At 40.1% G+C, this 27,329-nt stretch overlaps 1 protein-coding gene across 4 annotated transcripts; it reads right to left on the bottom strand.

Annotated features, from left to right (window-relative positions):
- Positions 1-53: 53 nt before the first annotated feature.
- Positions 54-26,968, bottom strand: BNIP2 (BCL2 interacting protein 2). Of its 4 annotated transcripts, XM_056130736.1 has the most exons (11): positions 26,767-26,968; positions 19,174-19,280; positions 16,866-16,933; positions 16,232-16,408; positions 14,509-14,685; positions 10,544-10,646; positions 9,393-9,524; positions 8,491-8,577; positions 8,269-8,367; positions 7,526-7,567; positions 54-4,577 (listed from the first exon to the last, which is right to left on the bottom strand). In XM_056130736.1, exons 2-11 carry the CDS (start codon positions 19,221-19,223, stop codon positions 4,526-4,528), a joined length of 987 nt encoding a protein of 328 aa, XP_055986711.1. In that variant the 5' UTR covers positions 19,224-19,280; positions 26,767-26,968; the 3' UTR covers positions 54-4,525. The 4 variants fall into 4 exon arrangements, with proteins under 4 accessions (XP_055986711.1, XP_055986709.1, XP_055986708.1 ...); XM_056130734.1 differs by lacking the exon at positions 7,526-7,567 and having other exon boundaries at positions 8,207-8,367; positions 26,767-26,896; XM_056130733.1 differs by lacking the exon at positions 7,526-7,567 and having other exon boundaries at positions 26,767-26,896.
- Positions 26,969-27,329: the final 361 nt, after the last annotated feature.

Here is a 27,329-nt window from a genome sequence, read left to right as displayed (position 1 = left end):
CATGGTGCAAGAAAGCCAGAATAGAAGACAAAAATGTGATGAAACAAGTCAAAAACAGTCTTTCCAATGAATTTATTTAAGTTCATTAATGTTGCAAAAATATGTGCAACAAACCAGGACACAAGTTAACTGAAATCCTAACAGTCAAAATAAAATACTGCCTCTCCTTAGTTAATGGAGAAACAGCCTATTTTTACAGGGTCATCTACATCTTGCACACAGTCATCAAAACTGATTTTCTCACACTATAAAATGGCAACTCTAAGCTAGGTAATATCATTTGAATAGTAGTAAAAAGACCACAGAACACTATCGAAATGGCAGTATAAGTTTATGGTGAGAAAATGATAAAATGTTTGTCAAAGTGCATTCCTACCTAACCAACTCTGAATTGTGTTGGCTAAGAACGCTGAGCCATCCTCAAGAGCTGGGCAAGTCAGTTGCCCTGAACACTACTGAGATTAGCCAGAATAATGTAAATAAAGTAAAGGCAGTGCAAAACTTCAAAGTCCATTAAAAAAACACATTTCTTTCTTCTAAAAAACATGGGAGTAATATATTTTTCAAATTTCTTCTTAGTCATATTGAATGTGAAAATGCACAGAAATTTCAAAGTGAAAATGTCTTAACCTTTTGTGGAATGCCTTATGATTGAATCAGACTATCTTGAAGCAACCAGTTTATTTATTCCCTATTAATTGACAAGTATTAGATACTTGACTTTCACCTAGTCTTTACCTGTTGTCAGCATTTTATAGCTTTTATTTTGTAATACATAATTGCAATAAAGTTCTATTTTCATTTTATTTTTTTGGTCTGCTTTTGGGCCCAAAATGGCTCTGCACTCAGGGATCAGTTCTGGTGGGCTAGGGGGACCATAAGGGTGCTGGTATGGATGTGTGCAAAGGAGGTGCCTTACCTACTGTACTCTCTCTTTGGCCCCTCTTCTAATTTTAGTGTTATTCTCTTCCAATTACCATTTATAATTTTAAAGGAACATTCCATTAGGGACTTACCATTGACCTTCTTTTAATTAATTCTGAATCCTGGGGTGGGAGGAGGGTAGAGGGGCTCCCTAGAATAGTTTGGGTAATATCCCATTACCTTCCCCCCACACTAACAGCAGACACAGCCTTGCAAATCTAAGTGTTCTTCTCCCAGCACTTAAACCATGTAACTTCTGTTCTCTAATAGAATAGTTGTAATTTACAAGTACATTAACACCTCCACCTAGCCCACCTTTTCTGAGATTTGAGATACATTTCTTAAATACTTATATAGAACAGTGGTCACAATCTCTATTTTCTGTCGATTTCTCCTGTCTCTGATAGAACAAAGTCAGTAATTTTTCACATGAGCAAAGGAAGGCTGGAGTCCCGGCCTCATGATGAAGCTCCAGTCTCTTCAATAACCTGGACTTTATCCATAGAAGAAATCAAGAGTTATTTTTGTACTGAATTGGAAACTTCCAAACTGCCTGAATAGATTCATAAAATGGCCAACTTATAATGCCTTATAGCCAAGAAGTTTACAAGATCGATCCCCAAAAGAGATTACTTTCTTTAAATTCTAGAATTGCAGCCGAAGGAGTTCTGATATACACTCATTACCATTCGCATGTTTCAGTGTTCAGTGCAGTTACTAAGGTGATTTCCACTTTGAAGATTATATTTATGCTTATAACCCTTAAGCATGAAAAATGACCTACTACTAAATTTAATCTGTTCTCCTCTCTGTTCAAATTTGCTTCTGTAGCAAGAGATCACAGGAACAGGAAGCTCTCCTACAGGCAGCAGCTCCTCTCTGCTGTCTCCTTAGACACACTCTGTTCATTCTTGCCAGTTTTCCTGATGCCACATACAGTACTACCCCTTGTCCCGGACAGTCATTCGATGGCATCTTATACTCAAAAGAACTCTTTACTCCTCTAGAATTTTCTTTTTTCCCTTGCTTTTTGGCTGTACCAGGTAATGCTCAGGGGTTACTCTTGGCCCTGCACTCAGAAATCACTTCTGGTGGGACTTGCTGCATGCAAGGTAAGTGCTCTATCTGTTGTACACTTTCTAGCCCCTATAATTTTCTTTCTTCCTTATTTTTTGTCATCTTCCTCTCCAAAGGTCTTTTAGGCCTTACTTACAATCATATTCCTTCATTCATTCTCCCTGACCCCAGTTCACGATTATTAAGCTTAAACTGCAGTCACTGTAACATCTTTTCTTGGTGTTACTGAAGGATATGACCAAGCCAGAGACACAATTAGATTATTTTATGCATGGACCTTTTGACAGAAGCAGCACTCATAGTTCAAATATAAACAAAAAATAGGGGCAAAAGCATCCAATTAAAGTTAATACATACTTTTCCTCTAGCCTACCAGTTATGATCTTAAGTCTTAATAACTATAGGGAATGCTGCTGTGCCAGACTCCATAAGGTAGAAGAGAGGCACATTGTGTGATTCACAGCACATTCCCTTAGTCAGACCCCAAGTATCATCACTATTCCTCCTGAACTTAATGTTCTAATAGTAGAGTAACTTCCTCTTTTAAAAGGTCTTAGTAAAACTCACTTTTGTAACAGTGTATATCAACAGAAACAATGCTTGCAAAAGCAATAGTCAACATAAAGCACTAAAATGACTACTGGTATTTTTTTTTAAACTGAAGAACACCCTTTTTTTTATGTGGAGGAAAACCACATGTTAAAAAGCTTCATTTTGAGTGTCAGTAAGGACTATAGGAAAACACTCAACATATATAAATTTTAATCACATTAAATTCATTAAGATCCTTTATCCATAACCCTTATATGGTCAATTCAGAAGGAATGTATGTTAAAATTGTTAATTGTTAGTTTGCTTTTACAAGCAAGAATGGTTTTTGGCTTTTATTCACTATCTCGATTGTTCAGGATCTGCCCACAAGGCAAAGACCTGAGTCAAAGTCAGGAAGCTGCCTTGGAGCATGTCATTATGAGGAAGCCTCTGGGAACTCCCACCGGACTTTAAAGCAGCATGCCACCTTATGACAGAGGATGGCAAAAGTAAAGGGCAATTCTCTTGTGTAGTAGAAGTTTTATACAAAACATGGCAACAGTAAAAGGATTCTGCGTGTTTTGAACAGAAACAAATCTAAAAAGCTTAGCTCTGATTGGCTTCAGTTCTGCTACTCTAGGGTACGCATCGCATGTGCCCTGTAGAAGAAGTGAGGTATATTTCTTAATTCAAGAGGATACTGAGCTTCCCAGGTGGGTGATGCAGTATTAGATTAATCTGTCATATTATGGTGCTTTTTTAAATTTTGTTCTGTTTAGGGATGTTAAGAACAATTTTATTAAATGTAGAGTAAAAGCACTGACCAAATCAAATATGGAGTTTATGTGCCTATTTTATATGTGCCATCCCAAAATAGCATAATATAATAATGCTCTAAGAGTTAAAAAATTAGCTTAATTTACAGTACTAGCTTTGCTAGTACTGTAATTCAACAGAAAATAATTCAACAGAAAACGTAAAAACACACTATATCTAACTAGGTTAAACACTTATCAAGTTTAAATAACCAATATGGAAGTATTTTGGTAAAGTGCCCACATTGAAATTCAAAAGCAGCTCGTTTTTCTACAGAAAAGTTGTGACAGTGAATAACTCATCATTCTCTGAATACTACACTGCACTCAAATTCAGGAGAGTGATACCCTGGGCACACAATTACTTCACATTAGTGAGCAAACCTCAGTATTTTTTTTTTTTAAAGTACAACTTTTGGCCAGAAGGAAACATGTTCCATATATCCACAAGAAATGCTAACTCTCAAAATTCTTTAGTTCTAAAAAATGGCCTTTTGACTTATCTTTAAATTTAATAAAGTGTGCAATGCACTTGTACTTGCACATCTGAATCAATAATATACATAAAATGAGAGGAAAGTCTTAGGATTGTACTAACCTACTTAAAATGTCTTGTGCATGACCTTTGGGCAATCATGAGAACCAGTTTTAACTGTCCCTCATCTCATGAGCAACTTTGTTTTCTAAGTTACTTAGGAAATGTTCTTAACCATTTACAAAAACAGAAATTTTAACATGTTCTGTACAAATCATGGTCTTATTTACCTGCATATCCTTTCACAAGCAGGTATAATTACAAAATATTGCTCAAAAACATAAAAAATATATATTATCTCTTTCCTTTACCACTTAGACATATAAATATTTTACTGAAGAAGATGCATAATTCAATAAACAAATGCAAAAACAGCTTTATATAAAGTACGGTTCTCTGCTATTTAGTAATATAAAATATAAAACGATTACAACATAATTAACTAAGAGATTTGCAACTGTTTTGCAAGAGATTTGCAACTGATACAGCAGTGAACAGTTCCTTACACAAAAGTCCATTAAGGAAAGTCAAGTTATTTTTGTGACAGGTTACATAAAATCAGGGCCAACAGACGCATTATAAGTGCAAAAAGAGCACTGCTTCCTCGGCACTTTCTTCAGGCTCGCTGCGCCAGACGCCAAACTTACTGTTCACTTTTTGGTTCATCTTGCTTTCCATTAAGCTCTTGGTCGACTCTATGATGAAAAACAATACAGATAACCCACCAACAAATGAACAAGTATCCCTCTAAAAATAATTACAATTTTTAGCATAAAGTATTATTCTGTTAAAATAAAGCTTTGCAATGAAGCAGACATAGTAAAAAAGTTACCAAAATTTCCCCAACCAGGAAAAGATAATTTTTATAGGCAAGATGCCACAGGCAAGAAATGACCTTTTTCCTATAAAACTATTAAGTACTTTATAAACAAATGTTCATAAATTTTATTATAAGTTCAAATTACAATAAGCATATCAGATTATTGCATTGTAGGTTCTCTATTGAAGTGAACAGTAACTTCAGCAGAAAAAAACAACTCCTTCAAATATGACTACCTGGAACATTACAGTGGCGACTGACCATTATTTTAAAATTTGGTGACAGAAACGTGTATTTACAGACACTACAACTGTTCTGCAAAATGTTCCATAGTCATCACTGCTCACGATTATGATCATGAGCATTAATGAGTTGACTAAATTAACATTTAAAATAATTTTTATAATGGCATTAATATTTTCAACATCTAATGTATATTTAACTGGGCTGGAGAGATGGTGCAGTAGGTAGGGAGCTCTTCTTGCACGAGCACTACCTGGTTTGGATCTCCGGCACCATATATGATCACTTGAGCCCCACCAGGCTTGATCCCTTGATTCCTAAGGATGAGGTAGGACTAACCCTTGAGTACTGCTGCTGTGACCCCAAAACCAAGGGGAAAAAATGTTGAAGTACTATAGTTTTCATACTATTGATAACTGACAATACTTACAATGAACTGTTTAAGACTTCTAGAACTTTTGATGGGGCTTTTGATGCAATTGCCTTGCATATGGCAGACCCGGGTTCGGGGTTTGATCCCTGGCACCCCATATGGTCCCCATGAGCACTGCCAGGAACAATTCCTGAGCACAGAGCTAGGAGTAACCCCTGAACACTGCAGGGCGTGGTCAAAACAACAAAAAACTAAAAAGAGTACTCAACCGAAAAACTAAACCAAAAACCTCCCAGATTATTTGAAAGTGCTATATATCAATGCTCAATTTTGTGCTTTCACTATCAGTACCCATTAAAGAGTACATTTCAGGTAAGATCCCCAAATCATAATCTTGGTTAAGTTTTGGTTTGGCTTTGAAAATAAGCCTATTAAAGAACTGAAACGTTATTTTCTAGCTGACAAGGATTTATTTTCTAAGGCTAAATAAAACAATGTGGCACCTGAAAGATACAGGTAATGATTCTTTCTTCTTTTTTTTTTCCCTTAGCAAGCAGAATTGGGGGCTGATCCCATGGAATTCTCAGCCAACCAGGGCAGCAGTTCAATGCAAGGTCCCAGGTCCTGTGGTGCTGGGGATACTGAGGCCACCTGAGTGCTGTGGGGTGACTATATGGTGCTGGGAATATAGACCCAGTAATGGTTCTACTTAAACATCAAGTTTGAGGTAGGTTGCTGTGGTGGGGGGGTAGTCAAGATGAAATAATACTGGTCCATTTCAAAGTTAAAAGTCCCTATTTCCAGAAAAATAGTACAAGAGTTAATGCCATTGCTTTGCATCCTGCTGACCCTGGGTTGAATCCCTGGTACCATAAATGGTGCCCTGAGCACTCTCGAAGTTCACTCCTAAGCACAGAGCCAGGAATAGCCCCTGAGCACTGCCAGAGATAACTCCTGAGCACAGAGTCAGGAATTGTCCCTGAGCGCTGCCAGGTGTGGCCCAATCCTCCCATCCCCATCCATTTTTTTTGATGCCTGAATTCTATTTTTGATTGTATATGTGTGATGCCAGAGACCAAACCCAGGGTTTTATAAATACGAGGCATGGGTTCTACCACTGAGCTACAAAACAGTCCTCTAAATTACTTAACTAGTAAGTAAATACAACAGATTTTATTAATAAAGGCAATTCATTTTGAAATCCATAAAGTAGTTTTAAAGTATTCTACAATTATATACTTTTAACTTTAGACACTTATCTAGCAATGAACACAATGCCTAGAAAGGAATAAGAAATTAATGCTATCTAAAAATCAGTTAATACTTTTATACTAAAATGCTACACTGTTAAGTGTTGTACAGAAATAGATATCTAGGATTCAATGACATGGTAAACTGAATTATTCCTCACCAACTCTTTAAAATGTTTAAAATCAAAAAACACTTCAGTTTCAGTTCCTTACAGCTGGTTCCTCAGAATAATCAAAATAATGATTATATATAAAATTCTCACCTTGACTCAATGACTGTATTAAGTTTTGCTTAATTATCAGCATTTTAAATATTAACCAGCAATTTAAATCCAAATACTATCCCTGCCTGGTATACAGATATTAACAGATAATAGTTTGTTATGATCAAAGCAGAAGTATCCACAATTAATTTTAAGATGAAAAAGTGTTTAACTATTAAATGGTATATCAAACAGATAGTTTGTCACATGTAGAATCTGACTGGTTAGCAGGCCATTTAAGCATACATGGAAATCAATGTTGGTTAGCCAAAGAATACGTGCATTGCAAATATAATCATTAACCCCGGGGAAATAAACCAATTAATCAATTACCTAATACTTCAATATACGCATTAGAAATTCAAATATAATGAAACAGATGATTTCTAAAGAGATACCTAATTTTTGAAATAGTACTGTCAATTTCTCTGGTTTGAATTATTAGTTTTTATACCAAAAAGGAGAAAAAAGTGTGGGACCTTTAATTCCCAATTGGTATCACATAAAGTTTTACAAAGAGGGTCAATCCAAGCCATACTCAGCATCAGGAAAACTTTGGATTTACCCTGGGGTTTAGGGCATATTTATATTTACAAATGCAGTTATCTTTGTCTACAAGCTAACCAAACAAGAGTTAGTCTGTGCAGTGCAAACGGACTAGTCTAGATGCAACCCAGTCAAGGTGTGCATATACCTTTTTTGTTTTTGTTTCTTTTTTAACTTTTCTTCTTCATACCTTTGTAGGGAAGAGTTATTTCAGTAAATAGTCATGTTATAAAAAATTGCACAAAAACTAAAAAAAATAAGCCACTTAAAGTGATAAAAATTTGTATGCAAGAGTGAAGTAATACACTATGTAAAACACAAAACGTAAGTAATTTGACACAAAATCCTCAGATTAACAAAGAAATCCTCTTTTATATTATAGCTCTGTGATGCTCAAGTACTTAACCTTCTACCATGCCCTTTAAAAAGTTAGATGGAAGTAACTAAATTTGGGAAACAGAACAAAATTCAGCCATGAGAAAATATTATGCCTAGACTAACAGATAACTGTTACTTTTCTAGTATTTATCGTTCTTTGATGTCATGATAAGCTTACTCAAATTTGGAAAGCAATATATGCAAGTTTGGATAATGTTTTTTGGTACTGACCAATCTGGAAATCATCTCTTACTGTACGGTAGCTAGTCCATAAAAATGTAAATAATCACAACTAGAAGTAAGATCACCTCCTATCTCTTCCCATAGCTAGATGACTAAAGGTACTGGAAAATGGCTTCTTCCCATTTTGTTATTCAAATAAGAATACTTATTTATAAAATATTAACAATATATGAAGTGAGAAAGAATGAGTATTTTTAAAAGTATTTACCTCTTGCATATCAAAATATTAAGATCCAGTACAATTAAAGGAAAAAAAAAAAAGAAACATACTGTTTTATGCATTCTGGTATGCCAACATATTCCATGGGTACAAGTTCTGCTAGTTCTGCCAGATTAAAGACGTATCTAATTTTTTGGCTGAATTTTGAGCTGCAGGAGAGAATTAAAATTACTTCAATATTTCTGACCAAAAAAACTCTCCCCAATAGACCCAAATTCATGCAAGGAGTTGGGTGTTTTTATATATACAATCAATGAATCTCAGTACATTACCTAATAAATGGTCTTGTAACAGCCAAAAGAGTCCTGATAAACCAAGATGGATGTACAATGATTAGAGATTTCAGGTTTTTCCGTAACCTAGTTAAGAAAAAAAATAAAATTTCAGTTCTATGAATTCTATTGACAGAGGAAAAAATATGACATTACTCACGTATAAATTTATACCAGAAAAAAACCCCGAAGGGGGAAAAAAATCCTACCCATCCACAAGTTCTCTCAGATGTGATATTCCAAAAGACAATAATGCATTCTAAAATTCCTTTACTTTACTACATTTATGTTCACAGCCTAGCCTATTATTAAATGTCTCCTAGCACACATACAATGGTTTTCCAGAACCCTGCTGTACCAGGGATACAGGCCAATACATTATGTAGATATAAACTGCTTGTATTTTTCAAGACTTGAGTGAGTTAAAGTAGTTTGAATTAGCTAAAGTCAAAGTCAATCAATAGAAGGATCAAAATCCCTTCCTTCTTAGTATCAATGCTTTAACTCACTCCCAGGATATAAATTCCAGAGTTTATTCCAAAAAAAGACATGGTAAAATACCTCAGAAAACACAAAATATGAGAACACTATAGTTAAAATTCAGGTTGGGAAATATAAAAGGAAATGCATTAAATATCCTTTCCAAAAATGGAAATTATAGGAAGATGTACAGTGTAGTTTTAAAAAGGTGAAATAAAGAACTCTGGTTTTCTCTGAGGAATTAAAAGTCATTCTTTGTTAAAAAAAGATCAAAACTGATTTCCGTCATGACATATAAAAATACTGGGAGACAATTGAAACTTGCTATAAAACTGTTAACTATTATTCAGGATGAATGGCAACAGAAAATAAAGTTTACTAAGGCCATTATAAAAATTATGCAGGTATTAGTTTTCAAATACCTTCGATCAATTTGTTGATAGCATTTCCTGAGCCACCCCAGACTGGGCATCTTTCTTCGAGTTGTTGCACCATTTAAATAAACTATCATGTAGTTTTCTGCTACTAACAGCTCCAAAGTGCCAATAACATACCTGCAAAAAATTAAAGTCTTAAAATTACCCCTGCAAAAAATTAAAGTCTTAAAATTACCCCAGAGAAATGGGTTATTCATATCATACAAATTCTCCTTCCAAAAAACAACTGAGCAACCAACAAAGAAAATTAAAATCTTCAAATGACATTAGTGGGGTGATGGTGGTATGCAACACACACACACACACACACACACACATCCCTCATGCACATAACAGCATTAAGCCCTACCTAGGGCTCCACTTAAATGTTTACACATTGCTGCTTCAAAAATCATAGTTCAAGGAGTATGGATTGGGAGAAACACAGACTGATAATGTGGATGCAGCTGGTTAATACAAAGATTCATGTATTTCTCTATCTGTATGTTTGAGATTTTCTATAGTAAAGTTTTTAAAAAATACACAAACTTGAGAGTGAGAACTCTGAAAATGAAATTAAACAAAATTAATAGAACTGTTATATTTGGTAAAGTGGAGAAGGAAAAAGTGAAATTTAGTCAAGTGACTTTGAGATGTCACTTTTCTTCCTTTTTCTTTTTTTAAACTTTTTTGTTTGTTTTTTGAGGTGCCCTTGCAGAGGCAGGAAGTACAACTGTTAAGGCCTTGCACCACACATAGCCATCAATCCCCAGAATCCCATATGTTCCCTTAGCACTGTCAGGAATGATCTCTGAGTGCAGAGACTGGAGTAAGCCCTGAGCACTGCTGGGCATGGACCCAAATATGGGCTTTTCCAAGAACAAAAAATGCTGAAACAGATCATCTGAAGTACCTGGTTGAGACTTAAGATGACAATTTTTCTGTTGAGCTAAAAATTGAGTTTCTTAAGTTACCCAAAGAATAAGGAACCAGAACTAGGATACTCATAATTTTTACCCAATTCAAAGTTTTGTTATGATTTATTTACTCATAAGTCTGTCCAAACATATTACTTTTATTTTTCTAATTGAGGCACTGTGATTTACAAAGTTATTAATAAGTTTCAGGCCCAAATGTTTTTTGGAAGGTATACTTACTTAAAGAGATTGTCCATCAGGTATCTATAATTTGGTTGACTACTTTCAGGCATAAAACAAACAGCAAACACAACAATGGCATTTAATCCATCCCCATAATATCCTGAAAGAAAAAAAAACCGGAGATGATCACCAACATGATTTGTCTTGTTTTGGGGTCACACCTGGTGGTGTTCAGGGCTTACTCCTGGAGGTTTTCAGAGGACCATTCCTGGGGTGCCAGGAATTGAACCCACATGGGCCATGTGCAAGGCAAGTCCCCTACCCTCTGTATTATCATTCAGGTCCCTCACCAGCATAATTTTACTCTGAAAACTTCAGAAAACATCAGTTTAGCTGAAAGATTAATGGTTCAAAAGTATATATTTTTGTATTTATGATGATGTATATAGTCTCATAGAGATCTTTCAATCCTTCTCAAAGAGGGATAAAACTCGAGGAGAAAGAATCCTAAAATCAGAAATCCACTTGAACAAACACAACAAGAAAGCCAGCCTTCCTTGAACAGGCAGATGCATACAAGTGTGACCCCACTGCGTTACAGTGACTGCAAGGGAACAGTTCGATGCACCTTACAGTGAAGCGGTGCATTAGAAGAAAGGCTTTAATTCATCCCTGCACAACAGCTTACAGAGTTTAGAGATTAAGATGAGCCAAATCAAGATTGCAACTCTGACATAATCCTAAATAAAGGAAAACGGCTAGAATGTGTATGTCTGTGACCAGGAGATGGCACAGGGGTACGTGTCCCTGCACACACAAGCTGGACAGCCCCATCTCTGAGCGCTGCTGGTTGCAAGCATACAGGGCCCTGCAGGGAGGGCTGAGGAGACCAGGAGAGGCAACCTCCCACACACTCCGAATGTCACCTTTCAACTCTCACCTCTTAGTATAAAGCTGTATCAAGTGTCAAATAGTTCTGCTTCTACTCACATTACTATTGCTCAGAAAGTTTTAAAGATTTAAACCCTAGAAAGGTTTAAACATTTTCAATATTAAAATCTTTATAAGTTCTCAGAGTCTCTCAGTTACAAAGCAAAGTGAGTATGACTAGATAAAATGGTCCTAATGATTCTCTCCTAAGAAACAAAAAGTGTTCATTCAAAAAGATACTATGTTTAACTATAGGCAGGTCTCAAAACTTGCTTCCAATTAAGCATTTCAAGTAAATGCAACTCTGAGGACTTCCTGATTCAGACAATCGTCATTTTCTTTATTAAGTAAGATTGAATTAGGCAGGATAATATAAGTACAGATATTCAAATGTCGGCTCTTAGATGAAGACTACAGAAATGGTCAGGAGATTGGCAGGAGAAAGATCACAGCATAAGTCACTTGCTTAGCATGTGGCCAACCAAGGTTCAATATCCAGTACCATATGGTGCCCCAAGCGTAGAGCCAAGAGTAGCCCCAAAGCGCTGATGAGTGTAGCCCCCAAAATGAAATAATAATAGTAATTAAGAGAATGCAAGTTTCAAGGAAAATGAAAACTGGCTACCTGACACAAAGACCCAGCTGTTTGACCACTGTGGGCCCTGTCTGGCAGGGGGAGGAAGTCAGGTCATGTGATGTGTTTAAGGCCTGGCCTCTGGAAATCATGAGGCCTGGCATGGGTCTGGGATGGAAAAGACATGATTGCTGTGACTAGCTGCCTGCAGCCCATCTGCCCACAAATGGTGTCATAAATGACCAGATGGAGAAAAAGGTTCTTCACTCCTGCTCTACAGACTAGGGTACATAACTATCACTAGCATTGACACTTGTCACACAATGCCTATGAGAACCTCCAAATTTGGAAGTCTGGCAGATGGAAGAAATTATAATAATTATACTCTGATGCTTTTCCTATTTGACTTTCAAACATTTTCTTTGGTGTGTTGACGGTGGGTGGTTGGGAGTGGGTGTACCTCCTACTTAGACCTCCATGGAGTTCTCCTGCAGGTAAGTGTAAGGTAGTTACTTTACCACTGAGGCACAGTTCTGGCCCCAATGATTAGTAAGTTTTTGGTTTTGGGGCCACACCCAGTGGCACTCCTAGCCCCCGCAATATATGTGTGTGTGTGTGTGTGTGTGTGTGTGTGTGTGTGTGTGTGTGTGTGTGAATTTCTTAAGGGAAAGACAACGCCTTCTTTTTCAGTACTGTACAAGATATGTAAAGGTAGTGCTCCATAAAAATGTGAAATGGGGCTGGAGAGATACTACGGCAGGTAAGGCACTTACTTGCACACTGCCTACTCATGTTTGATATGGTTCCCCAAACACTGCCAGGAGTTAGGTCTGAGCAAATAAAGAAATAAATAAAAAGAAAGCGAAATGAACTATGCTTGGTATAGCTAAATTTATTCAGAGCATTTGGGTAAATTAAGGGTCACTTTAAGAAAACTTGATTTACTTATATCCATGCTCAACAAGGTATAAGGATGTTCACAGAATTTTTAACCATAATAGCCCAACTGGCAATCACTTATATTCCCCTAGAACAGGACCCAGGGACATGCGTCACAGCTGAAGAACAAGTCTTACATGCTGCTCCCAAATTTGATTCCTGGGACTGAAAGCCCATTCCTCCCCACTGGGTGTGGTCTGGTGCTTCCCACAGATAACAAGAGTGGGGAGACTGTGTCCCACCAAAACAGCAGCATAAGAAAGCAAACCATGCTTTACACATACAATGGAAATCACTCAGTAAACAAAAGGAATGAACTATGGATGAGGGTCAAAAAAATATAAAAAAAAATAGACAAAAAGAGTAACTGTGTTAATTCTAGTAATGGGAGACTAGGAAAAACATCCTGGGATAAGATACTGGGCCAGTGGTCCCTAGAGTGTGGATACTCATTGGGATGGAGTATTAAGAGAATTTTCTGGGCAATGATGATGTTCTCTATTTTTATGGGTATAGGATAGAAGGATATAAATGGCTATTTGTGCATTTATTTAAAAAAAAAGAATAAGATTACAGCATCTCTCAGTGAAGTAAGTCAAAGATAACTGTCACTATCCTCCCGCTGTTCATTGATTTGCTCGAGTGGGCCCAATAATGTCTCCATTGTGAGACTTGTTACTGTGTTTGGCATATCGAACACACCATGGGTAGCTTGTCAGGCTCTGCCGTAGGCGAGATACTCTCAGTAGCTTCAGGCTCTCCGAGTCAAAGATAACTACTACGTTATTACATATATTTAGATTCTAGGAAAGCTCAACTCAGAAAGAGAACAGAATGATTATTATCAGGTTAAAGGGTGGAAAGAGGAAATGGCTAGTCAAAGAGTAAACTTTCAGTTGTAGTACAGGTTCTGGAAATTGAACATTATAGCATGATGAATACAGTAAATAATTATGGTATTGAGTACTTGAAAGTTGCTAAGACAGATCTGAAATGTCCTCACTACACCAAAAGAAGGCTATTATGTGATGAAATAAAAGTGTTACAGGATGGTGGTAATCATACTGCAATATGTCAAGAGTATCAAATCAATGGCTGTACACAGAAAATTTAAAAAGCATTTGTCAACTCAATCTGTTAGGACATTTCTAAGTATTAGTTTCTTGAGCGCCTAGGGATAGGGATAGGGAAGAGAGATAATTTTCAAAGCATTATCCTATATGTTCTGAAATCATTTATGCATCTATTCTTAAATACTCATTTTAATCTTTTAAACTTCAAATCCTGTATTTCTAAAAAGGCAAGTTAAATGTTTTGTTTTCAAAATTATGTCATACTTCAGGGATAATTTAAGAATCTGGATTGCCAATAATTAATTGCAAAATCTAACTGTGGGACAGAGAGATAGAACAGGGGTAAGAGAGCTGCCATTCACACAGCTGATCCTGGTTCAACCTCCATCACCAAATGTGCTCCCCCGAACACTACCACAATTGACCTCTGAGCAGAGAGCCAGGAATAAGCCCAAAGTCCCACCCAAAAGCCAAACCAACATTTGCACACTCTTTATCAGCCTTACCTCCATGGCTGATAACTTTCTTATAGGGCTCTATTGCCTTCATATCAACCCTGTGGTCCTGTTCTCCAATTCTAAACATACGCCAGCGTCGTCCATCTTCTTTTTCCTCTGCTACTGTATATTCAGTAATTGACCCCTTCCTAATAACTTCAGTAGTTTTGGGTTTGGGAAGATCATCTGTCAAAGAAATAGTGTTTTTGAATCATAAATTGTTATATAATAAAGATCAAATTACATGTTAACCACTTACTATCTAATTTAATTATTCAGAGAATTTTTCATTACAGCCTTTGTGGAATTTAAAATATCTCTTCCATAATTGAAGAAAAGGCTTATTCTTGATCTGAGGCTAACTGATGACTTTGGAAATCACAGTTAACTTTTTTTGTATTGCCAAATTTAGAAAGCACTTCTTCAGAGTAGAAGTATGTCTTCCCACAAGTCCAGAAAAGATATTTTATACAATCATTGAATCTTAGTACACTGGTCTGACAGTGCCCTTCCAGATCCTGTTTATAATAATACTGTACTGATAGTTACCAGCACAGTTTACTTAAAGCAACTATCTGGAAATCAATATTTGTTGTTGTCAAACACATGAATTATTCCAATCACAGTAATATCAGATAGAAAGTGGTTAACCAGTGAATGATTATTTTTTTCACTTGATCAGTTTTATAAAGCTGAAATTTAATTATAATATTCTGAAAAGTACATGCAATAGTCTACTTTAAATTAACATTGAACAAAAGCACAAGCACCGATGATTAGGTGTAATTTACGTTTCAAGACCACATTTTAGCTGATTTTTTCTTTTAATGATTTAAAATTTTGGTATGATAGGCCTTACCAAGTGATGGGGGAGGGGGAACCTACTGCATGTTAGTTGTTTCCAAGACAAAGCTGCTAACGGAAAATATCCTTCCAGGAAATGACTACAGCAGCATTAAAGAAAGAAGAGACAAAACACACAGGCAGAAAACTATTTCAGTATCTTTATGAAATATTACGTATTACTGGACTGCTTACTGAACCAGTAAAACAAAAGAAACAAAAGATAGCGCTTATCAAAGATCTTACTCTTTATTGCTGATAAGATACCCACTACTAAACACTGCTTTGAAATAGAAATCAGGTTTAGAATGAAATAAAGTTTTATAAGTAAACATAAAACTACAAAAAGTTACTGCAGAAAACAAGGACCTAAGAAAAGCATGCAAAGCAAAAGACTTAATGATTCCTACAAATACCGAGTACCTAATGATAAGCAATATAAGGTTTGGAATACAATTAACAAGCTGGCAGTTTACAAAGCATAGTTATTATCAGGAAACCTACTAAAAAAAAAAATCCACCTTCAAAAATAAAAACCCCTCAGAACCCCCTGTCTGAAACCTTTAACTACTTTTAGCACATTCAAAGTCTTTTTTTTCTTAGTTAATTAAAGGAACATTGAAAGAACAAAAGGGTATGCAATATTATCAAGCAATATTTTTAAAGTAACCATGAAGAAACGTATTCCCTATCTTAGAAATACGCAAACTTTAGAAATAACGTATTTTAACAAAATCCCTGAATAGTTGATTTTAGCTAGTTTTATTATCAAGTTTTAAGTTTTTTCACATTCTAATTTTCCAAATATGAGAACGCTACTATAAAAATATAAGATATAAAAACGTTCATCAATAAAAGTCAGACTTAAAAAGATAAAAAATTCATTTACCTTCCCACTCAAACTCATTGCTGTTCTCGGACGGGGTGTCCAGGCCGTCCAGGTCAATCTCCCCGCTCTCCTCTAGGTCATCGGACAACACAGAGCCATCAGCAGGATCCAGTGTCAAGCTGATGTCTGGGGCTGTGAGTTTCTTTCTTACTTTATTTCCATTAACTTCTAGTGAAGCTGAGATAGGTGAACAAAATGATAAGATGCTCAACTTGAATAAAAATGCATTTTAGCCACTTTGTTCTTGAGGGAAGTAAACTTTAAACACAATCCCAAAGATCTATTTCATGAATTCTGGCTTTTTTTTCCTTGTGTTCAGAAACCAGCAAGAGGACACGTCCCAGGAAGGGTATGTTTTTGTTACTAGGAGGCAGGACTTTCGGTCATCTTTTATTAATAAAAATGTTGTCCTCTTAGAACTCATCCCTTTCTTATAGAAATGTCCAAAACAAGGGGATGTTTTGGAAGTTAAATTTCTGACATTTCCACAGACTGAAAAATTGCTTTGCTCAACATTCAACTTATCCTTTGGCTCAATAGAGAACCAAAACTGAATACTTCTTCCCTGTACTAAAGAAAACTAGCACAGTTTAAGTCTATCACTTCCTTGGAACTGAAAGTGCCAGGTTCTCACCAGGTTGGCTCTCCGGTCCAGTTACAGCTAATATGTCTGCTTCAATACTATCATCTTCTGGTAAAGGTCTGGAAGACACAGAAAAACTTGTTAGAACCCAAAATTAGGACCAGAAAGACGGCTCTAAGGGATAGAGCACATGCACTGTATGCAGGTCTAAGAATGAAAATAACAAAGCACAAAACCAAACACCCATCAAACCACACTTGCCTTGCATGTGTAAGGTCCTGGATTCAATCCCCTGCCTTCCATCTTAGAAAATAACTTTTTTTTTAAGTTCAAAGATCAAAGCCAGCTCACAGTGACAATTATGTGGACAAAAAATAAAGCAGTGCTCTTCTGGGGGTGGGATGGACCACACCCAGCAGTGCTCAGGGGATGAAAGTGGTGCCTGGGGTGTGTCACATACAAGGCAAGTACCTCCTTATCTCTTGAACCCTAAAGCAGGTGGTACTTAAGTTTTAATAATATACAAACCATTTTTAAGACTGTCAGCATTGTTTTAGATGTTAATATATTACATACAAATCACTTATGAAATGTTAAAATCATAAATAAAAACAATGCAAAAGCACACATTTAATATGATATTTGACACAATGTAATGAAGAAGCTAAACTGTCACATTGCTTAGTTTAAGGTAGAGAAGGATAAGATCCTTTGAACATTTTCCTTTTTCTTTTTTTTTTTTTTTTTTGGTGGGGAGGTGGTGGTGGTGTTTGCTGGGTATAGAAATCACGTCTCACACATCCAAGGCATTTGCTCTACTAGGGAGGCACACACTGTCCACCATTACCATTACTGCCATCCCATGCTGTGCATTGATTTCATATCCTGCCAGTTATCCATATTCCAAATGCAAAGAGACCTAATTGTGTGCTCAGAACTGGCTGGACCCTTTTGAGTTTAAGAGCAACCTGGCTTTTCTCTTACACAATCTGGTGTCAACTTAATTAAAAAGCAAATGCTCAGAAAAGGGTCTACAAAAGTACTGCTTATTTTGTATGTTTTTTCCTTAGAAAACAAAGCAAAGCAACACACACTCTCCCTCACACCATCACCACAGTATATAACAATTCTTAAAGATCAACAGGCCCCCTTCTGGAAGGAACAACTCTCTCTCTAGCTGAAGTCATACATTAAAGCACTATTTTTTTTGTCTCTGTAGTTCTTTATTAATGGACAATGATCTAAAGAAGAAAAATTAAAATATTAACAGCATATTTGAAGGAAATAAGATAAAACAAGTTTTTCTTTTTAAGCAAGTTTCATATATTAGGAGGAGTAAATGACTATTAAGAAACTTTTATTTTTGCAAATAAAATAGCATGGTAGTACTAAATCCATAAAAACATTCACAATTATTTTTCTAAGGAGACTAGCCTTTGCTCCAAATTGCATTGTCATTTATGTAGTCATTGCTGGAGCGATAGCACAGCGGTAGGGCGTTCGCCTTACAAGCGGCCAACATGGCCGACCCAAGTTCGATTCCTCCACCCCTCTCGGAGAGCCCGGCAAGCTACCGAGAGTAGTCGATATGCCAAACACAGTAACAACAAAGTCTCCAATGGAGACGTTACTGGGCCCGCTCGAGCAAATTGACGATCAACGGGAGGGCCTTTACCTTTACCTTTATCTTATTATTACCCTGAGCCTGTTTTTTAGAATTTTGCTGGAGAATTTTTTTTCTTTTTTCACTAAATCACTGCAAGATACAAAGATACACAGATACAAAGATACAAAGCTTTCAAGATTGAGTTTCAGTCATAAAATGATCGAACACCCATGCCTCCACCAGTGCATTTTTCAGCACCAATGTCCCCAGTATTTCCTGTGCTCCCATCCCAACCCTCCCCCTGCCTCTACGGCAGACAATTTTCCCCATACTCTTTCTCTACTTTTGAAAAGCACTATTTTTAACAGCAAAAAAGTTGAGACTCAAATGGAAGATTTTAAAGTTACACATACATTTGATGGGGGAGTAAAATACAAGAGAATTCATCTAACTGTTGGGAAGGAATTTTCGGTTTTTGGTATCAAATAAGCACCTTCCAATACTGCAAGAAAGCCAATAATCATTTAATAAGTGAAAAAAATTGTATTCATTTTAAACCACTGCTAAGGGATAAAAAGAGAGTGCAGTGATTAAGACACTCGACTTGCACCCAGCCCACCCTTAGTACCACATAAGGTCCACAAAGCACAGGGAGGCAAGTTGCCTGGGTGGCACAGATCTAAGAATTAGCCTAGAGCACAGAGCCCCATACTGCTTGTGTTCGCCCTTGTCCAACCCCAAAACACTGCTCACATTGGAAAATCTTCATCTTGCCACTCTTCTTTAAGCTCCACTCCTTCCATCCTCAGCTTGGACTCAACATCAACTACTAACTCCTGATAATCCAGAGAGCCAATGTCCTGTGAAAAGAGAAAACTGTTAGAAAAACTTTCCACTTAGTTTTGTTGTACTGGGGCCACACCCAATGATGATCAGGTCTTAATCCTGGCTCTGCATTCAAGGGTCACTTCCGAGTAGGTCCAGGGATAATGGTAGGTGCTAGAGACAAAAACAGGTCAGCAGTAGGCAAAGCAAGTGCCTTACCTGCTCTATGACCTTTCCACCCCTCCACTTTACTTTTTAGCTGCTAAGGTACAATAATCTTAAACTTTAGCTTGTACCTCTCCCACATAAGCCACTGAATGGCTTAATGACCTGGCAATGTTTGCTTGGCTACAAATACCATTTAACACTTCTTGAAAAATGGTGTGAATATAGCACAGTGGTAGGGTGTTGCCTTGTGTGCAGTACTCCCAGCTGAGCCAGATTTGATTCCTCCGTCCCTCTCAGAGTGCCTGGCAAGCTACCCAGAGTATCTTGCCCACACAGCAAAGCCTGGCAAGCTACCCTTGATGTATATGATATGTGAAACACAGTAACAAGTCTCACAATGGAGACGTTACTGGGCCTGCTGGACCAAGTCCATGAGCAACTGGATGACAGTGTTAGAGTGCAGTGAATATATATGTGTGTGTGTGTATATATATATATATATATATATATATATTCTTGATGGGCTGGAGCCATAGGCACAGCGGTAGGGCGTTTGCCTTACACGCAGCCAACATGACCGACCCGAGTTCGATTCCTCCGCCCCTCTCGGAGAGCCCGGCAAGCTACCAAGAGTATCTTGCCCCCATGGCAGAGCCTGACAAGCTACCCGTGATGTATTCGATATGTCAAACACAGTAACAACAAAGTCTCCAATGGAGACGTTACTGGGCCCGCTCGAGCAAATCGATGAACAACGGAAGGACAATATATATTCCAGCAAAAAAGTATTGTTTGCAGCTGGGGTGTTGTGCAGTGAAAATATATGCTTTCAACCATAATGCACTCAAACAGAGAGAATATGAGAGAACTTGTCTGCCATGGAGGTAGGAGGAGGAGTGGGAAGAGGGGGGGATACTGGGGACATTGGTGGTGGAAAATGTGCACTGGTGGAGGAATGGGTGTTTGATCATTGTATGACTGAAACTCAAACATGAAAGCTTTGTAACTACATCTCTCTGTGATTTAAAAAAAAAAAAAAAGAAAAGAAAATATCTGCTTTCAGTGGTATGCCTGTGATTGTCACGGTCCTCCCGTTGTTCATCTATTTGCTCAAGCGGACCCAGTAACGTCTCCATCGTGAGACTTGTTACTGTGTTTGACATATTGAATACGTCACGGGGAGCTTGCCAGGCTCTGCCGTGCAGGTGAAATAATCTCGGTAGCTTGCCGGGCTCTCCGAGAGGGTTGGAGGAATCGAACTCGGGTCGGCCATATTGGCTGTGTGCAAGGCAAACGCCCTACCACTCTGCTATCGCTCCAGCCCTATGCCTGTGATTGTAACCTAAAATTAATTAGGTACCACTGGATAAAACATTTTTGGGGAGAGGCAAGGAACAAAAGCAAATATGTATATTTTCTACACGTGATCCCAGTTCCACCCTCTGGACAAAGGCTAATGCTAGAAAATTTCTAGCAGCTATAGCACAGCAGTAGGGCGTTCGCCTTACAAGTGGCTAACATGTCCGACCCGAGTTCGATTCCTCCGCCCCTCTCGGAGAGCCTGGCAAGCTGCCAAGAGTATCTCGCCCACACGGCTACCCATGACGTATGCGATATGCCAAACACAGTAACCACAAGTCTCATGATGGAGACATTACTGGGCCTGCTCGAGCAAATCGATGAACAATGGGAGGACCGTGACCGTGACAGAAAGCATGGATGTTCATGTGTCAGAAATCCCAGGGGTGAAGAGTTCCTAAGCCACTTTACATATAATTCGGCATAAGTTTTCAGACACCGAACTTAAGTAATATTTTGGACTGTCCCCAGTGGTGTTCAGGATCAAGCCTGGCAGTGCCTGAGGGGCTGCAAGTGGTGGTATGTAATGGAACTGGGGTTGGCTGCATGCAAGGGAAGTAGTCTAACCACTGTGCTATCTCTCTGGGCCCTCAGTAAAGAGTTTTAGTTTTTCCAAGGAAGGGTGTGAGTATGAAGGAGTCTAGAGATTGTTTCGGTTGATAGAATAAGAAACAGGTTTGAATATAATATTTAAAACATCATTAAGGTCAGACTGGAGAGATAGTCCAGCAGGCTGTGCGCTAACCTTCCACATGACAGACACAGGTTTGATCCTCAATATGCCATATGATCCCCTGACCACCACAAAGAGTGACCCCTGGATGCAGAGCCCTGAGCACAGGTGGGCAAGCCCCCAAAACAAAGTCATTAAAATCCACTGAGTGCAACAAAAACTATAATTTTACGGGGTTCAGAGAAGTCCAAGAATCTACTTTCCTTACGTAAGTAAAAAAAAAAAAAGTAGTTAAACATATTTCTTAAGCTACCTACAGGAAATTTTACTATCAACAAAAGTATAAAAACTGGGGCTGGAGCGATAGCACAGCGGGCAGGATGTTTGCCTTGCACGCGGCCAACCAGGCTTCGACTCCCAGCATTCCATATGGTCCCCTGAGCACCGCCAGAAGTAATTCCTGAGTGTATGAACCAGGAGTAACCCCTGTGCATCACCGGGGGTGACCCAAAAGATGGCTGACAACAGTGGAAAAGGAAAAAAAGCTAAGATGATGCTTTTTATAGTAACTATAGCGTGACTTTTGAGACCTTATATAACTGCTGATCAAATAAAAATAGATGGTGTCAGCCATGGACATTTTAAACATTTACCAATCAAGACAGTAATGAAACAAATATTCTGGCTATGACTAGAGCAGAGTGCCAGCCTTGGCACTTTTAGTTTCAAAATCTTGGCACTTTCAGTTTCAAGGAATTGACAAACCCTAACTGAGCTTCAAAACAAAACAAAGACACAGTGTTTTATGGTTGCCTATCTGCAGGATCATTTTACAACTAAAAGATGCATCAAGCTGTATAGAAAAAGCATAATGTTCCAGAACAACAATACAGTTACTCCAAGAATTATCTTAAGTGTTAAGAGTTCACATGATATGCTAAATCTATGCCAGGTCTGAGAAGCTCTTTTCCTGGTTTGAATTTTCCTATTGTTCCTTGTGTTTTGGTTCTGGGGCCACACCCAGTGGTGCTTGGGATCCAATCAGAGCCTCCTGCACGCAAGCAAATCGGGCTCACCCCACTCCACATTCTGAATTCTCATTTATGCTGAAGGAGAGATGAAAAATAACCTTAGAAGGTCTGAATTTTGAGGACACACTTGGTAGCACAGCTAATGCAAATTAAGTACACAGAAATAGTAAAAAAGTCCCCAAACCATGGCCAACAAACCCTGAGAGCTAAGACATTACCACAGAATCAAGCATGAATGAGAATTAAGGATGCTCATCACAAAACCTTCAAACTGATGGGTCTCTTCCAGATTTTTTGGAGGGGCAGGTTTGGGTGGGAAGCACTCCCACCTTTTTGCCACCCCGCAGTTCTTGGGACCCGGCTCATGTGGGAGGAGGGGGTACTGGTGCAGGACTGAATGCTGCTGGGTCTCTCTGAGCTACCTCTGCAGCCCCTCCCAGATTTCCAATTCACTGAACTCAATCCTCAGAAAAGCTTTTGATGATTTCACCTTTCATTTTTATTGGGTGCTAGAATGCTCTCCTGGCGTACACTTAGAAAAATATTTACTGTTTCAAAAAAAAACAATGACAAGCTGTTACCTCGACATTGCCAACACTTAGTGAGTATCTAGCAAATAGCAGACATACATATACACCAATGGAGTGAATTTTAAGCCAAGGTATTGACACAGGACAGCAAGCTCTTGTTCTACTCACGCTCTTAAGCATATCTAACTATACTACGTAAATAGGTTCCTTGTTATGTTTTACTCCTCAAATGGTCATGGTCCCGGTCCTCCCATGTTCATCGATTTGCTCGAGCGAGCCCAGTAACGTCTCCATCGTGAGACTTGTTGTTACTGTGTTTGGCATATTGAATACGTCATGGGTAGCTTGACAGGCTTTGCCATGCGAGCGAGATACTCTCAGTAGCTTGCCGGGCTCTCTGAGAGGGGTGGAGGAATCGAACCCAGCTGGGCCGGACAAGCTGCATGCAAGGCAAATGCCCTATGGCTGTGCTATCGCTCCAGCCCTCAAATGGTATATCCTCAAATGGTATAGTGATAATATTTGAGGCAACATGAAGTTTTTTTGGTGAAATTATTGTGAGCAAATTATTTTGTTGGTAAAAGTATCTTTGTTTATGAAAGAAAATCTATACCCTGTTAAATTTTAGAAGATACACCATGTCTTTAGCTGCTTTTCCATTTGTACAACTCTATCATCTATCAAAAAGTGCCTCTGAAAAGAGGGAGTCCTCCATAATTTTACCTTGGTATAATAAAATATGTGATGCTAATATACTGCAGCACATAAATATGGATAATAGCATGGGAATAATCTATAATCAAGCTAGCTAAATAGAACGTAGAAGGAGACAGACAGTCATAACAACTTCATCAAAATTTAAGAGCAAAGTATACATAGTTAAAACAAGGGAAAGAGTATTGTTCTTGGAAGCATTTTATCAGTAGCAGCAGTAAGAGGAAACAAACAAGAAAGGAGCAATATAAGCACAAGAACTTTGGCGGAAATGAGACTATTGCTGACTCTCAAGTGAACTTGGTTCCCACTTTTCTGTTCATAGATTTTGTAAATTAGAATGGGCAAATAACATTAAGATGCTATTTGTTAGAATAACCTAAAGTCATCTGTTGATGACTTTTGCTGGCTACTAGTGGGGATCATAAGAATAAAAATTTATGACAGCGGCAAATTCAAATGATTCAGATTAAAATTCAAGTAGATAAGTGATTTCCTCCTGACGACAGAAGGGAGATGTAAATTCAGCCAAGATAGAGTGGGATTTCCTAGTGCAGCTTATCAAGATAAGCAAGATTAATATTAAGGTCATATTTTTACACTGTCTCGATTGTAATTTTACATGGCAACTCTGCAGTGATATAGTTTTCACAGTGCTGCTGAAAAAGGTAACCACCATCTATGCTGAATTAAATTACAGCTGGCAGAGAAAAACACCTAGGTATGTCTCTCACTTCCCTATACAGATGAAGGGTTTCATTCTAAATATTTCTGTTCACTTTTACCTATCAGAAAATATTTTAGGATAGCCTGCATGTTTACTAAGATCACCAAAATATTGGAGAGCGGTGGGAGGATCCGATATGCTTGCTCAAAAATGCTTCCTAGAGAACAGGGGACTATTCGGTTAAGAAAGAGAGATCTCTCAGATCCCAGCACCCTGGAGGGTCCCCAAACACTGCTAAGAGTGATCCCTGAGCAGAGTTAGGAGTAAGGTCTGGATGCAGCTGGGTGAGGTGAAAATCTCCCCCGCCAAGAATTTAATGAGGTACTTATGAGAAATATTAATACAAAACCGAAATAAAAATGTAACAGTACACATTTTTCTCTCTGTGAAATTAAGCAACTTTCAAAGTTGCAAACAGTACAGGGATTAAAGCTCATGACTGCCTGCCAGGGAGCCAGGTTAGATCCTGGGCACCCCATGGTTTCCCTTTAGTTCCACAATGTGTGTTATTGGGGACCCCTTGGGGGACCCTGCCAGGGTGGGTCCTGGAATGCTGGTACTGCTGGGCTTGACCTGCTGGCTGGTGGAAGTGGTAGAGAGAGGGTCCTCCAGCTACCTGGGGCAAATCACATGGAAATGCCCTGGAAATAACACCAGGGAGAAGGCGGGTGGTAGGAGGACACTCAATGTTTGGGAGTGGTGATCCCTACACACAAACACTGAGGTGGTTTGCTATACTGCTTAAATTCTGTAACATAAAAGAGTGATTCTTAAAAAGAGATTTAGGGAAAACAAAAACAAAAACACCCAAACCAGATTGCTCCCAGTCTTCTCCAATTCTCTTAAAGTGAGGGGCATGCAGGTATTTACTGACTGGTGGGATTACCTCCTGCATTTATTAGATTTGACTTCCCATTTATTAGATCTGACTCCATATAGCCCCTCGCCCGGGCTTCTATTCAGAACAGAAGCTCCAATCCCAGTGCAACTTCCCATTTATGACCGCGCAGACACCCCCCCCCCCCCCCCCCAACCACCACCTAAGCTCCAACAGGCAACGCTCTGGTGCCGCTATTCCTTCCCACGTTTTCTTACAGATGCTGTAAATAACATGCAACTTGGTGCTGGCCTTGGTTGGACCCCAAGTATTCCTCTTAATGTAGCACTTCTCACTGGCAACTCGACAGAGAGTACGGGTTAGTCCTAGCTCCAGAGGGTCTGCGATGCCTCTACTAACAGGGAAGTGCACTCGTGGGGGACCCTTTTGCAGGCATCACCACGCCAGGTGCAATCAATGCAGATCAATGCTTAGCAGCAGAGCAAATGCGAAGGAACAAGAACTGGGGCCGGCAGTCGCCAAGATCCCGCCGAAACTCAACTGCGGGTTAACCAAACTGGGCTGACTTCAGCTGTATTTTCCCGGAAGCCGAGAACCACCACTTAAGGAGTTGGGGAAAAAAAAAAAAACTTCCTAAAATAGATGGTAAGGTGCACGTCCAACATTGCCACTAAAAAGTAATTTGACGGGCCGGAGATACAATACAGCGGGTGGGGCGACTGCCTCGCACCCGGTCCAGCCCGGTTCGACGGCCGGCATCCCATACGGCACCCCCACGCACCGCCAGGAGTGATTCCTGCGTGCAGAGCCAGGAGTAACCTCTAAACACCGCCGGTGCGACCCCAAACCAAACCAAACCAAAAATCTAATTAGAGAAATGAAGCTCGACGATAGCGCGGGGGAGGGGGGGAGGGGGAAAGGGAGGGCCTTTTGCCTTGCAAGCGGCCGGTCTAAGTTCGATCCTCGGCACCCCAGCTAGTTCCCCCGTGGCACCGCCAGCAGCGATTCCAGAGCGCAGAGGCAGGAGTAAGCCCTGAGTCAGGCCAGGTGTGGCCCTCAGAAAAACCCAAGCCGTCCAGCCCGTCCTTACAGCTGGCGTCGAGGCCCGGCCAACCCGAGCTCGCGGCACCCCCGGAAAGCACCCGGCGGCGGGACAGCGCCATCTGCGGAGCCGCGTTCCGGGGCAGACTCGAGCCCCGGGACAGGGGGCTTCCCGGGGCGCCCGCGGGGCAGGGCAGGGCAGGGCAGGCCCGCGCGCCCCGCCGCGCCCTGCGCACCCCGCCGCGCCCGGCCCCGGCCTTTGTTCCGCGCCGCCGCGCTGGGGGCCGCACCCTGCGCGGGGGTGTCCGCGCGGACGGAAGCGCGCGGGGGCGGGGGCGCCGCGCCCAGGGCGGGATCCGGGAAGTGCCGCCTGGCCGCCCCGACCCGGCAGCCTCGCCCCCCATATCCGCCGCAAGCCGAGCCCAGCCGCGGCCACTCACCCCCGGGGAAGCCTGGGCCCCCGCGTCTTCCTCGCCCCTCCAGGCCGGCGACGTGGGGCTGACGGCCAGGTCGCAGAGAGACAGCGCCGAGCGGAGCCCGCTCCCCTCGGACGGCAGCGGAGACCCGAGTCCAGCGTCCCGGCCACAGCGGGCGCGGCAGCGGAGGAGGCTGGGGCGGAGGCGACAGCGGCGACAGCAGCGACAGCAGCGGCGGCGGCGGCAGCGGCAGCGGCAGCAGCTATAGCAGGAGGCGCGGCTAACCCGGAAGCAGAATGACACCGTGGCGGAAGTGACGACATCGCGGCCGCCCCCGGGCGCGGCTCTCCGGGAGTAGGGGCGTGGCTTTCTCGAAAGCCTGCCCCCTCGCCTTCGGAATCCCTCTTCCAGCCCCTCCCCCTTGTGGGCAGCGCGCGCATGCGTACGCGTCCGCCTCTCAGTCTGGGCTTTGGCCGTGTTGGACTTGCGCTGGATCTTCTCAAAAACCCATTCAAATGTTCTTTTTTTTTTTTTTTGCTTTTTGGGTCACACCCGGTGATGTACGGGGGGGGGGGGGGGGGGGGGGG

This window comes from Sorex fumeus, unplaced genomic scaffold (assembly GCF_029834395.1).
Source record: "Sorex fumeus unplaced genomic scaffold, SorFum_2.1 ptg000081l, whole genome shotgun sequence".
Taxonomy (NCBI): domain Eukaryota; kingdom Metazoa; phylum Chordata; class Mammalia; order Eulipotyphla; family Soricidae; genus Sorex; species Sorex fumeus.
Note: the sequence above shows the minus strand (reverse complement) of the source record. Positions and strands in the feature narration are given on the sequence as shown.